Source organism: Stegodyphus dumicola, chromosome 5, assembly GCF_044657685.1.
Source record: "Stegodyphus dumicola isolate Sdum_Otavi_A_Nest chromosome 5, ASM4465768v1".
Lineage (NCBI taxonomy): Eukaryota > Metazoa > Arthropoda > Arachnida > Araneae > Eresidae > Stegodyphus > Stegodyphus dumicola.
In genome coordinates this window covers 232,823,181-232,838,871 of record NC_140772.1, presented here as the reverse complement: position 1 = coordinate 232,838,871, position 15,691 = coordinate 232,823,181, and the positions used below count along the sequence as shown (strand labels likewise).

The 15,691-nt window shown below is 28.3% G+C and overlaps 1 protein-coding gene across 4 annotated transcripts in view; it reads right to left on the bottom strand.

The window, feature by feature from the left end:
* The window catches only part of LOC118196765 (BTB/POZ domain-containing protein 9), a 286,419-nt gene that overhangs the window by 16,978 nt on the left and 253,750 nt on the right, over positions 1 to 15,691 (bottom strand). For all 4 annotated transcript variants that reach the window (XM_085817772.1, XM_085817771.1, XM_085817770.1 and 1 more), the window contains 3 exons: positions 12,837 to 12,970; positions 7,623 to 7,739; positions 5,665 to 5,774 (listed from right to left, as the gene is read on the bottom strand). In XM_085817772.1, coding sequence (XP_085673898.1) covers positions 5,665 to 5,774; positions 7,623 to 7,739; positions 12,837 to 12,970 — 361 coding nt within the window. The remainder of the gene's footprint in view (positions 1 to 5,664; positions 5,775 to 7,622; positions 7,740 to 12,836; positions 12,971 to 15,691) is intronic.

The window sequence follows — 15,691 nt, the reverse complement described above, 5'->3', positions numbered from 1 at the left end:
TAGAAAACATTTGATTAATTTGGAAATATTTTAAATTTATACAAATATTATGAGTTGACTATGTGCCAATATTGAAGGCTACCACTGTTTTCTTGAACATGAGTTCTATAAGTTTCTGTGAATAGAACCTTTTTTCCGAAAAAAATGCACTGATCAATACTTTTCATGTCATTGGGCCAGTCCATATGTTTGTGCGCATTAAGAGTATGCATGGAATCAACACCTCTTAGAACTAACTCAGGCCATGGCGCGCTGTTTGTGATGTCACTGCAGTAGGGATACTTTAGTCCTCGCCAACTTTAAGGATGCCTTCTTAAATATCCATTTGACAGGCTTATAATTAAACTGAAATTTTTATATTTAATTCTCATCATTTATAAATCTGGAAAATACCTTGCTTTCATTATAATGTGAAGAACAGAGATTTTTATTTTTAGAATGTTTTCGATACGAATAACTAGAATTTTGAATTCCATTAAAAGTTATTACTGATTTTACCAAATTTAATCGCTAAGAAACTCTTGTTAACGAAAGAAACTTCACACTTAATGAATCGATGATAAGCATAAGTAATATATCTTATTTTTGACATATGTTTCCAAATAATAATAATAATAAATACTCATGTTTGAAAAATAACACTAAGCTTGCAACGATTTAAAAAAGTTTTCATAATTATGAGACATTAGTTCCACTGAGATAATTATATATTATTTTGAATTCTAAATGGCAAATATCAAACCTCTGATCTCTACAGGGAAATTTTATAACATGACTTTAGCAGTGTTATGTGGAATGCAAATGTAACAAACCCTAAATTGGGATATTGAACACAAGAAATGAAAAACACAATTATCATTGCATTATTACTGTCGAATAAAATCACTCACATATAATGCCCTTAGGATGCACTAAATTATACATTACAATTCTAAACAATTAATACAGAAATACTTCAGATAATATGTACATGCTTATTTTCAATTCAGTCAAAGAGGAAGAATCATCGAAATTGCCTTTGCAGTCAATTCAGAATTATTCAAAACTGTCTATAATCAGTGAACGATAAATATTACTTTTTTTTATCATATACTGCATTTCATCAACTAAAGACACGAGTAAATGTAATGTAAAGTGCTGTCTTTATAAAGAATTTAAATTGTAGTATTTATGAAATATCATGCCGTACATTTTTATTTACATATATATGTATATGCATGCATATATATGTATGACAATATATTCGATTTCTTTGAAAAAAAATTGCTTTGACATACTGCTATACAAAACATAAAATTGAAAATAATATATTCGGGGGTGAAGCAAGAGAATTTCAGGATTTTTAACACACACACACACATATATATATATATATGAATTAAATAAATTAAAAAATTAAAACATAATAAAAATTTTCATGGGCTTTATAGACATCTAAGAGTTACATTGATATTGCACTATACATGTAAATGAAGGAGGAATACATAATGAATACATCTGATAAAAAAAGAAATGAAACTCAGAATTTCGTAAATTTTGATGCGTGCAGATATATAGATATACATGCATTCTCTGAAGCAGGTAAAAATTAAAATTTTGCTTTGAGCAATTTGTATTTTGTGCCTTGTAACTACATTCTTAGGCACATTATTCATTTTTTTGCAATAATTATTTAATAAAGAATTTTTTGCCACCATTACTAAATATTTTACTATCATATCAGCCGAATGACCGACTTCACATGCATCTAACTGACTTCACATGCATCTATAAATACATCAAAGTCTTTCAAATTTTGTAAAGTTCATTTCACTGCTATTTGTCTCTGAATTTTGCTTTGTAAAAGTTTTTGTTTGTTGTCCACTGATAGAAGTTTTTGAACTGCTACGTAATTATACATAATTACAATAACAAATTTACTTCACGTGCATTATCATTTTCACATAAAAGATATATTTATTATCATCGAAACACTTGCATGCAAAGATTGTTATAATCGAATTTAATTATCTAAACTAGAATTAAATACAACATTTTATAAAATTTCATTTTTAATGCTTTACGTTGTATTAAGTGAATTTTAAGAATATCAGACATGAACTCACAAAATTTTAAATATCTTATTTTTTCACATTAATATTAGAAACAAAATTGTCATTAGGTACATAGATATTATCAAGATTTTTCAAGGTCTTCAGATTTTAATAAATACGCTATTTCTGTTACAAATGTATCTAGATATTTAAATGCAAGCACTTTGTAACATACAAAATGTATTTAAAATTTCGAATTTTTATTAGTCCTGCATTTAATCTAATCCTAATTTTAGATCACACATTTGTTTTATTTGCTTAACTTGGTAAATAATGCCATTTACTACAACTTAAGTGACTAGCATGATGATAAATAATGCCATCTGCTATGGATTGAACGATTAGCATGATGATAAAAATACTATATGCTATAAATTAAATTAATAGTATGATTAAGTCATCATATTGAGATAGTCACTATTATACTTACAATAAGATTAAATACGTTTACTTTCTATAAATGTATGTACTCGCTTTAGTTTATGATACTTATAATATATTTAACATAGCAGCACTTTTTTAAGCACAGATAAGTATAAACTTACTAATTAAAAAAAAAGGGGGGGCTACTTATGTTCAAAAACTGTGTTGGCTTGAAATTGTTTCTATGAATCACATTTTTCTCTTTTGGAAAAGAGAAAAACCTGTTTTTTTGGATCATTTGGGTAGTTACCTTTGTAGTTCGGTACACAGCATGTGTAAACCACATCAAAAATTTGAAAAAACAATAATATGAAAGTGGAATAGTCTTAAAATATATAAAAAAATAAAACAGAATGTCGACTGTTCTTATGGATGCCTAACTGACCGAGTGACCGTCAAAACTCCGGAAATCTACCCACCACATTCCTAGGTGGGGAATGTTAAGCGAAATACAATCCCTACTAACACTGACGTCACATCTCCTCCTGGGAAATGCGCCGTGGCCTTGAATCCAGGGGGTGCTGGTGGAATTCACTATGATGCATTTACTAAAACAATACAATTTCGAACCTGTTGAAACTTGTCATCGTTTGACTAACATATTATTCAGTTCATCATCAAATTTCATAAATATCGAACGCATTTTAGTACCCATAGAAGATGAATATAGATAATCAGTATGAACATGCTGTGCTACATTTTTTATTTTCGTGTGGTGAATCTGCCAGGTCTGCAGTGATAAAAATTAATAGTGTAAATGGTGAACACACTATTAGTGTAAGGACTGCCCAGAAATGATTTAAAAAATTTTAAGTTAAAAAAAGCAGCATGGATGATGAACCCCATTCAGGACATTTTGAATTGTTAGAACCAAATCAAATGATTCATTCAGAAGTTTATAGTGAACATCTTTGCCGTCTAAATTCAGAACTGATAAAAAAATGCCCATGATCGGTGAATATCAAGAAAGTGTTGTTTCATCATGATAATGCTAGACTGCATACGGCTCGAACAACACTGCAAAAAATGAGTGAATTTAATTGGGAGCTTTTGCCACATCCTGCTTACTCCGCAGATCTTGCCCCAAGTGATTTTCACTTATTTCACTTTTTAATTAAAAGAGAAAAACATGAATATTTGCATTTAAAACATTTTTTGTAATTGGAAGTACATGTTTATGATAAACAGCTGTAAAAATAAAAGCCATAGAACTTGTGGAAACAGTTAAATTAAATTTAAATGTCAAAAATTTATTTTCTAAATCATGAATTTTGAACCTAAAGGCATATTTAAAACACTGAATATCTCTACTTTTTTATAACGTAAATTCATAAGGCATTCACACTGTAAACAATTATCAGTTGATATCTGAACTATAAAAAAATTCTTAAAAATTACAAAAAAAGTAAACATATTAAAATCAAGGTAGATTTAAAACAAATGAACAAGATTCAATTGTGTTTATTAAAAACATACAAAGTGAATTAAATATTTAAAAGGAACAGAACTAATGCACTTGTAGAAAATGCCCTTTAAAGCAAAAAACCATACTGTTTCTACATAAAAATACATTTAGCCTTGTCATCCAAAATTAATGCCAAACATGCATCAAGTTACACCAGTTATTAAAATTTACACATTGATCAGAGAAGTAATTATCAAATTCAATTGATGTTCTCATTTATTGGAAAGGAAGACAACTGTCAAAAACTACAATGCATTGAAAAGGTTTGTATTTAAGTACATTTGTAATCCAGAGTACTGTAGTTATCACAGATATACATTAAGTCCTTGTTTTATTTTTAAAAAATATTACATAATTTTTAATAAAATTTATGTTGGCCAAATCACTGTTAACTTGCATTTCTTAAAAGTGCTGAATGTGGTGGTGATCCTTATCTAACATCGCTTGAGAAAGAATTGAGACGCTATGGACATCAGGAAAACTTTCTCTGGAAATCAATGATCCACATTATCTGATAGTTTTTTCAAGCCTTACTAATGATGTTGGGAAATCTTTTTATAACTTTGTTTCAGGAAGCTCATAGTCAAAAATCACCGAATTCCAGATCTCAAAATCCAGTTGACTGTCTGCATTGAAAATGTAGGTTTATTTTCCATATGTAGTAGTGCTCAATCCTACATGAATCAAGTAAAAAATCATGTTGTTTCATAGCAAGTTATTGTAATGCTTATGCGTTACAGCGGTAGTTCTAAAGCAAAACCATATATTTAGAATTCCAAACTATAAAACAATCCAATGCTTATATAATCAAAGCTGTGACATTATAATGTTTTTAAAATCCTCATTAATTTTATCTATTCCTATGCTATGTTACCACTGTAAGTTCACTGAAACTTTTTTTTTTTCCTTTAATGATGTTTATTGAATTTTAGATGATGCTCAACATAGCCAAATTTTTCGAAGTAAAGAAAAGTGCTCAGTGTATACATAAGATATGAACATTATATTGTTTCTTTATTTTAACAAATATTAACTAAACCATAATGATCACATTAAGAAGTCAGCCCTCAAAATAAATAATAATAAACACTATATACTAACTGATAATTCAGTATAAATTCAGTAGATTCAGATTCAGTCAGAACATTAGTGCTACCAATTCTTTTTTTCTGTACAGTGTACAAAATAAAATCAAATTAAATGAAATTTGATAGAGATGATATGGAGATTTGTAACCCAAAATGATAGAATTAGTACGCTGCAGGCATTCTCTAAAACTATAGTTAATATAATAAAGGTCATCCATTCAAATTGATATAAATAACTAAGGTAATATCTATATGATGTGAGGTATTCTCAGATATATTTGAAAAGTATACCTTGATAAGATTTTTATTCTAATAATAAAAAAACGCAAATAATAGTTTAAACTAAAGATGCACAAACAAGGTCTTTAATGAATAACATTTACATTAAAACAAACAAAGAACTTAAATACTTGTACATTTTTACATGTGTATTAGCTCATTTGATAACTTTAAAAAAATGTAATTACCAGTCCTCCCCTCCACCCCCCAAAAAAAATCCAATTGTCTAAAATTGCTGAGCAATTTTTTTTTTTTTTTTTTTTTTTTTTTTTTTTACTTACAAGAGAGGAAAAAATTATCAAAATTGATCATTCACCTCTCCAAAGAAAGCTCCATTGGCACAGCTCCAGTAGGTTCTACTTCTTCAGCAAACACTTGGCTATCAATCAGCAATATTCTTACATGGTTTATCACACCAGACATTTGCTAGTTAAAAAAAAAAAAAAAATAATAATCATTACATGCTTTGCAAAGTGAGTAACTTTAAACAGCACTGATAACTGCATTCAACTTTTACACAAACATGAATTTATAATTAAAATATACATAACACTTGAGAGGTTATTTGTATATTTTATAATTAAAATATACATGTAACTGATGTCAAAAATAGCTAACAGATGCAAGTTAATGCGTTTCATTATGTTCCACAATTTAATTTTTTTGGTATATGATCTAAGATCTCTTATCTATCTATAAGTGTTCAAAGAATCAATATGAAAAACATGCTAGTCTGTGCAACCACTGTCATTTCTGAATGTGTAAATAAAAAATGAAAATTATGAAGAAAATAATTAGATTTTAGATTTATTAACTTTTATCCCTACAATAAAAATTATCAGCACACCATACAAATATATAATTATTCTCTACAGATGCACTTAATGTATATAGAACACATCTTTCACAAAATGCATTGAATTTTTTGCTATTACTCTAAGTACTTACATTTGAATTACTCAGACTACTTCACCCTTTTAAATACCTCATAAATTTAATTGTTTTGATGAAATAGTTCATTCTTATTAATGTATGGATAAAAATAAAATTTCAGTTTCTAACAATTTCTCTAATAGCCATTTTGTTTATAGTCTTGGAAAACAAGCATGAAATGCTTAGTTACTGAATAACTATGATTACATTTTTAGTTATAAGATATTTTTTTTTTCAATATAGCAACATATAGTAAGAGGATATATATTTTATGATTTAAAATGTTAAAATGACCTTTAGCAAAAAGTCAGCTCATAGGTTTCTAAATAAAAATTAAATTTAATAAATCAAGTAAAGCTAAAATAAAATCTTATTTTGCTGGAAATCTGAATTATTTATTTAAAATGAAGTCTTTAACAAAAACTATGAAAATGTAATTTAAGAACTGTCATGAATGATCCTGTGGTGTATAAATAAACTATTCAGTCAGAACATACATATTTTATTATATGCTATCTTGTGAGAAGTTAGATGCTTCCAAAGAGAAAGTAGAAATGAGATTTAACAAAATATCTACTACTTCATATGAATGATATTTACTAAAACATTTATACAAAGGATATAATAAAAGGGCATGTTAAAAATACAAAATGGAATCTAATGATCAATAAAAATTGTGAGAAAGTAAATCACAACTGTGTTTACAATTCTTTTTCATACATTGTTTTTAAAAGAAAAATTACACTCAAAACAATGCTAGTTCACTTTGAGAAACTTACAACTATGCACACACAGTAGACCCTTACTTCAAAAGCTTGAAGGGCTTACTTCCTCATATTTATCCATTAAATAAGAAGAAAATTTCCACATAGAACATAGTTAAATTACATAAAATTTACACAGTTTTCATTACACTATGAATACTAAATGTTATTATTCTGTTAAAAACGAAATCTTTGGTTTTATTTAATGTCTCAAAAAGTTTTTAATCAGTATTCTTTTAAAGATATAAGTGAGTTAATTAAAAAATTAAAAAGTACACCTTTTTATAGTCATTATATACTGTATAATTCTCAACAGATAACATTTTCTATTATTGCATTATAGAAATTTTAGTTCTAACACTAAAAAGTGAAGTTCTAATTGTAATATAAAATATATGCTGTATTTTTTTTAACTTGCATAACTATTAAATACATATATGACTATTCATTTAATGAATATTAAAAACAAATTTAAAAATGTAATTCCTAATTTGTTAAATTAACTCACTTTTATTTTTAAATAAGTCACTGATTTAAAAAAAATAAAAACTTTAAATGACATGATAATGCTAAATACTTGGGTTATCCTCGCTCTTTCTTCTTCTGTCCAATGTGCAGTGGGTTGAGTAACTCCAGATTGATGTTTTGCCCAAGCTAAAACTGCACGCCACACATCTTCTTCTTCCATGGCAAGCTGCAAAGTAAAATAAGAAAACAAGTCAGCACTAATATTATGGAACTAATTGTGAAAGTACAGATAATCAAGATAAGACAAATACAAATAAACTTCACCAGATATTATTAAACATAACAATAAAATTTCTAACTTCAGAACTAAACTAAAATATTTTGTGTATCAAACAAATCAAGAATTTTACAGAAAATTGCATTTCCAGTACTTACTATAACATCAAAATATTTTTTTTCAGGGGGGGGGGATACAAGTTAAAATGAATTCTTCATCCTTAATGTTATCCTTTTTCAAATTTTCTACATAGACATGATATGCCATTTATGATAGAATAATTATAATCATTATATTCCTATGTAGTTCATGATAAATTTTTCATTTCCTCTCTCCATAACTAAGTAATATATAACATATCAATATTCAAGAGTAGTCAAGACAGTTCTTTTCTGATTTTGACATTACTACAATATTTCACATTAATTCAGTCCAGTGCACATAACATGTCAGAAAACAAAAGTAAAAGGATGAATTAAATTTAGAAGTATAACAAAAAAAGTTACTGAAAATGTAGCTGGCAGTCGCTTATAAAAAAAGCTGACAGAAAAATACAAGAGTAATAAAATGTATATCTGAGCCCTTTAAAATAAAATGAAATATTAGGAAAAGCAATCTAAAATGCCAAGTAATCTATAAGTGGGGGGAGAAGAAACTTTTCTGCCAATTAAAAAAAATAAATTCTTTAATTTTAGCTTGATCAGAATCTGGAATAATCTAACTATTTTTACTTCAATATCAATGCTGTGTAATAATTACTTTGATAGTATTTAATGACTTAGTAAGCAATGTAGGCGAAGTAATTAAGAAAATATATTTAACAGAAGGAGTTAAAGACATGAAAGAAGTATGAATGTTATGTTTAACAATACAATAAAGATATCTTTTGAGAAAAGTGGCTTTAATTACGCATTGTCTGAAGACTGAAACACAAAAGAAGAAATTAGACCAGATTGAAATTAAAAGGATTTCGATATCAAGAGTTCTAAAGACAATGACAAACCCGTAATTAAGAAATGAATCAGAGAAAGGAATTTTTTAATTGTGAGTTGATCCTACTCTTTTGGCCTAAAGCCCATTAATGCTTAATTTTAATTTTGGCATTTCTCCTCTCTATTCTAAAAATACTTTTTCTGAAGTGTCAATTCGAGACACATCTAAAATCCATATGATATGACTTTCACATAATGCTCGTGATGTAAATGGAACTACAACTCAAACAGCCAGACTTAGTAAATGTAATGAACAGAATTTAGTTACAAAGTTTACATTGAATTAACATGATTAAAGGTGAAGGTGTCGGGGGGGGGGCAATTTACTCAAGTAAGAAAATACTACTACTCTTACAATAATATTTCACAATTCTGAATTTTATTATTAAACTTCACTAACAGCCCTCTTCCTACTGAATTCGATACAGTGCTTTTACATCTCACTTAACATCTTGCTTAAACTCATCTTACTAAAATACACCTTTGGCATAATAATTCTCACTTGAGTAAAAGACGAAACACCTTCGCATTTATTAATTATTGTTATTGATCAGAAGTTGGTTTGTTCCCCTTGAAAAGTCAACTAATTTCCGCTTAATGATGATAATGACTTGGTTTATTGATTACATCTTGAATTTTAGTTATACCTTTTAAAAATTTTCATTTACAATTTATTCTTGATTCATTTTTTGATGTCTTCATTTTAAAATTTTTCAAGATTCATTTTAAAATATGCTTATAAGTTACTTCATTTCAATAGAATTCTAACTACCTTTATGAAAGGAGATAATATACTAATAATCCATTAGTAAATAAATTATTATTACTTTGCAGCTTTTGTGCAAGTATTAGGCAGTTTATAACAATTAATTAAAATGTTTACATATACATATATATAGATAGATAGATAGATAGATATATACTGTCTAACGACACTAGCGAGAGCAGTTTGGCTGAGAGTCAAGATAGGTCAGTTTAATTGAAGGGGTGTGGGTGAAAAGCGTGGGTATTTTTCCCTCTCAGAGGTCGTAGGGTTTGTAACAGCTTTAATATCATTATTAATCTCTTGTGCATTTGAAATAGATGAATAATAAATAATGTACAGGTTACTGGCAATATTGAAATGCAGGCTCGATAGCTGCATGCATTTTCTCGCCCGAAGCATGTAATTATTTTTTTAACCTTCCAGCACGCACGCATCGTATTTTTTACAACATCCGTTATTTTACCATTTTTGGCACGAAAACCGACAGCAATGAGTGAATATTGATAATAAATTTGTTAAGAAATAAAGTATTAATCTTATTACTGCAAAACACAAATAGCAATAATATCACATTCAAATATAAGTAAATTATTTATAAGTTCTTATGTTAATGAGATGGAAATGCAATGATGTATTTCATTAGAGAAAATTTTAAACTTATTATTTAATAATTATATTTTAAAATCGAAGCTAATTTTAATATTCATCAAAGACAAGTATAGACAATAAAAATGGAAAAAAGTAAGTTTAGCATTACTTACTTCTACAAGGAAATTTACTTTTTACTGGTTACAAAAACACACTTTAAACTAACTTTAATATTTTTATTTATTTCTAAAAAATAGAAAGAAAAGAAAATCAGGAATGGAAATAGCTATTGTTCTCCCATCCAAAGGTCCTTCCTTTTCTTCATCAGATAATTCTTGAAGAATCCAAGCAAAATCAGCTGGTTGCACATATTTTTTTGGCCATGAAAACTAACATAAAATTTACAGAGCCAAATGCATTCATATGAAAATAATGCACAGCAATTAATAATGCATGGCAATAAATTACAAAATATTTGAGAGAAAAAATATTTCCCGAATTTTAAAACACAACCACACGCATTTTGGAACTTTTATGAAAAAGCTGCCAAGTAGCACAAATGCCCAATTAAAAAAAAGTCAAATGACTTCCTTTTGGCAAATTCCACAATGTGGGAAAGGGTAGAAAGGAGGAATAGAAATGATCTTCAGATGTCTCAGCTTCGATATGTGAAAAATGTGCATTAAAAACTGAATTTGTCATAAATTTTGCACATACGCGCGTGCTGGAAGGTTAAAATAAGTTTTTATACCTCTTCTTCTCTTGTTTGTATGTCTCCAATTTTTTTGGTGTAAAATAAAAGTTATTGCTGAGTTCTAACATTGGAGTTTACTTCAAATTGTTTAAGAAGTATCACAGGGTGTGGGTGAAAAGCATGGTTATTTTTCCCTCTCGGAGGTCGAGGGTCATTTATCGCTGTTCCTGACCTTTTACTTTCAAATCTTCATTTTTACGATGAGTTCTAGTGTTCCAGAAAGCTCTAGAAATAAACCTTTCCACAGAGATTTTAAGAAATTAGTGTATTAGAAATTAGTGTCACTAAAGTTTGTGATGAAGAATCACAATTAAGAAGACTGACCATCCCAGTTAGCAGCCAAAAATGTAAAGGGGGAAAAAAGGTATGGCATATCTAATTAAAACTAAAATAATTTTTATGCAACCTCCTCTCATTAAATTGCTTCATTTTATTTATAGATCATTTGATTATATTAATAAATGTAATTTATTAAAGAATATTTAACAGTTCAAGTTTTTCATTCAATGTTTGAAAATATTAAAAATTAACTAAAATACATTATTTAAATTATTATTAATTTAATTGTTATCCATTAAATTATTATTAATTTAATATTATCTATTAAAATATTTATAAACTGATGATGAATTGTATTAAGACAAATAGTTTACTATTACAGTTCTTTTAGTGGTTTTTCTTTGAAATGTCCCAATCTGATGTTTCTATGCATTTTAATTTAATTCTATAATTTTAAAATTTCACGGTACATCAGCTTAAAATGTGTAAAGCGCAGATAAAAATTTTCTATTGCGCAGCACTCGAAAGATAGAGTGTGAAATGGAAGAACCATTTAAATCAAAACCAGGCTACTGCATTCACCCCTACATCACTGATAGATATGCCCACTTTCGCCCCAAACTGGATGTTTATATAAATTTGGAATACATGGTCGGACAGTACGCACACATATATGTGGTATATTATTTAGATAATATTATTTTATAAATGAAACATCACTTTTGTTTCAAATCTCTTACATGGATTTTAAGGACAGAGAGATAAATATAAACATAGGGAACACTTATAATACACCTACAGGTCAGTAGGTATTGTTCTCTCATAATTCTGTTCATAAAACATAATACTATGCACAACTTTAGAATTCATAGAGCATACATGTTACTTTCAGGTCCTTACAAATGTTAGAATTTGTTCCTGACCACCCGTGAACAGTTGCGATTGCATCTTTTAGACTATTGACGGGACATGACTGTCTACAGAATCATTTATTTCGCATTGGACTAGTTGATTCACCATTGTGCGTTTTATGTAATAGTGGACGGTCAATGACGGCGGAACATTTGGACGAGTGTGAAGCACTGACAAAATTTTCTTGTAGATTTCAGCACTATTGCCAAGAAAGGAGTTTAATGACCTAGCGGCCAATGTAACTGGCATTTGACAAATAGTAACATCTATGTGTGACAGAATTCCAGTTGTGAAGACCAGAGCATATTCATTATTTTAATGATTTTTTGCTTTCTGATTGTCTTCAAAGGATAAATATCTGTTGAACACTAATGATAATGAATGTGACTAAACCATTAAGGTAAGAACATATTTTACCCTATGAACGAAATTAATTATTCGAATATTGTCTGAACGCAAGGAGTAACAGTCAGGAATTGTTTATGGAATTCTCATTTTTAATTTTAAATCAAACATTATGGGTTTTGTGTACTTATATCATTTCAAATTTATATAAGCTGTGTATTATCCAAATCAGGAGTTATTATACAAAGAATGTTCTGAATTATACATTGAATTTGAAGTAGACAAAATAAAATAAATGATGAATATAATAAAATCAAACACATTAGAAAGAATTATAATATTGTTAGCGAAAATAATTATAAAGCTGAAATCTGAAACACTATGCTTTGTTTTCATATTAAACAACTTACATAATCAGATGAAACCAAATGGATTAGAGCTTCTTTGGGTAAATTTAAAAATGCAGAGGTTTTCACACACTCAAGAGCATTTTCTCCAATGTAGGATGTGCATCTGTCAGCAAAAGATCGTCCAGCTTTGTTTCCTAAAGTAAAATATTTATTGAAAAAGGAGTATTAAGTATGAATTGATGTGCCAAAGTATTTTTATATAACTCGGTACAATTTTCAGACTCGAAAATTAATATTCTTCATTTTACCATTCCTCTTATGATGTTTTACCACATGGGAGTGATTAAACAATTGGAAACTGATGTCTTATTATACCAAGTAAAATTCTTGGAAGGAACATATGTATAAAATGTTTTCCCTTAGAAAGCCCTCTTTGAAAACAGATAACAATCCTACATTTTACAATAGCAGTTAATTTACCTATTTATCATTCGCTTCCCAGTACTTTAATAAGATCCTTATATTGTTCAAAAAACATATTACACATCATTAAAGCTAACTTCAACAATAATTATAATATGAAATTTATTAAAATATTATCATAAACTTAAGGTTCAGATTCAACCAGTTCATTGTTACAAGTGGCAAAATTTAAAACTATGGTTTCAATGAAAAAACTTTTTTTAAAACTTTAGTTGTCTATCAAGCCTGATACTGACAGTAATGTTATTAATATAACTCATGTGCAATACTGAACTGATTCATTAATAATGCCATTAAATATTCACTGTGAAGCTCAAAAACATTGGAAGGCTAGAGATATAATGGCGTCAGAGCCTATCTTCTCGGCATTTGTAATAAATAAATAAATATTCACAGCAATATCTATTCATGCACACATTATTGCTTTATGTATTCTATAGACATTTTCAAAAATTATTATATTTAAGTATAACTATTGTTTTTTTATGTCAATGTCTGCCTTTTGTCAAAGCAGACTGAAAAGTAGCTGGTCTGCCATTTGTCTCTAAATATTCATGCTACTGTTAGCTTTATTCTTTATTTTATTTTACAGTCCACTGCTATTAACAGAAAATTTCACATAACTTATAAAATATAGATTACATATTCAACAACTTTTAGCCTATTTCCAAATACTAAATGCAAAAAGGGCATAAAAATTTAGTATTATGCAAGATCTTTTAATATCACATAGTAAGTGAATTAATATTTCCTCACAGTATTTAAAATATATAATTTAAATTAATCATAAAGAAATTTTAATGCAGAGAAATAAATACGTATATGATTGGTTAAGAATTATTATAGTTCCTTGCATATTTTCCACCCCTCAGATTTTAGCTTCAGATAATTTAAAAAAAATATATTTCTCTAGTTTTCCTCTTCTTCAATACATGCAGAGAACAGCTTCCCTAAATTTTAAAATGGATTTATACACATGGTTATCATGTGTATCTTACTAACAAAGAGAAAGCTTTAACAAATATCTGCAAAAGTCCCACCGAACTTTTTCTTCTAACTTTCGAAATTTATGTCAGCCTTATACAAGTACCAACTAATCACAGCAAAGCACACACAAACTGACATTCGATGTACAATTTCATTGATTCAGATGCACATGCCCCTTCTCTAATTTATGGATGATCTGAGGCCTAAGTAGCACAGACAACAATAAGAATGCCATTTTGAATGATAAAATTAGTAAAAAAAAAAAAAAAAAGCAAGAAAGCAAGCAAGGAAATACATTATTTGCTTTATTATAATTAATGAAATAAGTTTTCACTCATAAAAAACAGAATATTCACAAATGAATATGTTATATGCTCTGTATGTTTCATGTTTAATATGGTCATTACACTAAATTTCTATGTTTAGCGTTAGTGTGAGACAGTATGCGTGAGACATAATAGACAGACACTGGAGGGGGGAATAGTGGAAAATCTTTTCAACTTGGAAACAGAAACATTTGTTAGTTTAGAAACATCAGAAACGTTTTAGAAAAAGAAATTCTTTTCTTCATTATTATTGCTATTAACTTTGTGTAAAACTGCATTCTGTGAAAAAGAGTGTGAAGGCACAGCATAAAAAGTGGTAATTCATGTAGACTTCTGTGGAAAACATCTTTACTCCTATTAATGATTTCATCCCTTCCTATTAAAAGATAAGCTGAAGAAAAGTATTTTTTCATTAGACATAAAATAATTAGGTAACAATATTAAAAAACTGACTTTAGGTTTAAAACGCTGAACTTGTAAGGAATGAAATTCAAAAGAAAGCTTGAACTGCTCTAACAAATGTCTTTAATAAGCTTTCAAGAACAATGAAAGCTTTGACTATTTGATTGCAGCTGAAGTTGTGCAACAAAAATTCAGGTCTTCAGGCTATTCAATGGTTATAAAACATTATAAATTCGGACATAGACCTTTCTTTCAAACATCTTATGCAATAAATGAAACCTGCCCCTTTTTAAGGCATTGTAGAGTGACTGCAGGATTGCGTTTTATGCTTTTTGGTTGCTTATTTGCATTTGGCGATGCAACCATTAGCTCAGTAAATTGTATGTTTTAATTCCCCTTTTTACATTCATACCCTTTCTTTTAGCCTTTATTGCTTATTTTTTGAACATGAGTGTATTTTTCGCTGGTGAACATACAGCTTTCTTACTCACGTTACTTTATTTGACTTCTTATTCCTTTCAACATTTGATTTTTCAGCTCAACACACTATGCTACAAGACCCAGACTTAGGGGGTTACACCGATCACAATTACAAGAAGCCTCCAAAATATTAACTAATTTTTAAAAGACAGCAAACATATCTGTGTTTACAATTAAAAGACTGGAAAGGTTCAGGTGAGATATCCTCCACACTTCATAATTCCACTGCTATACATT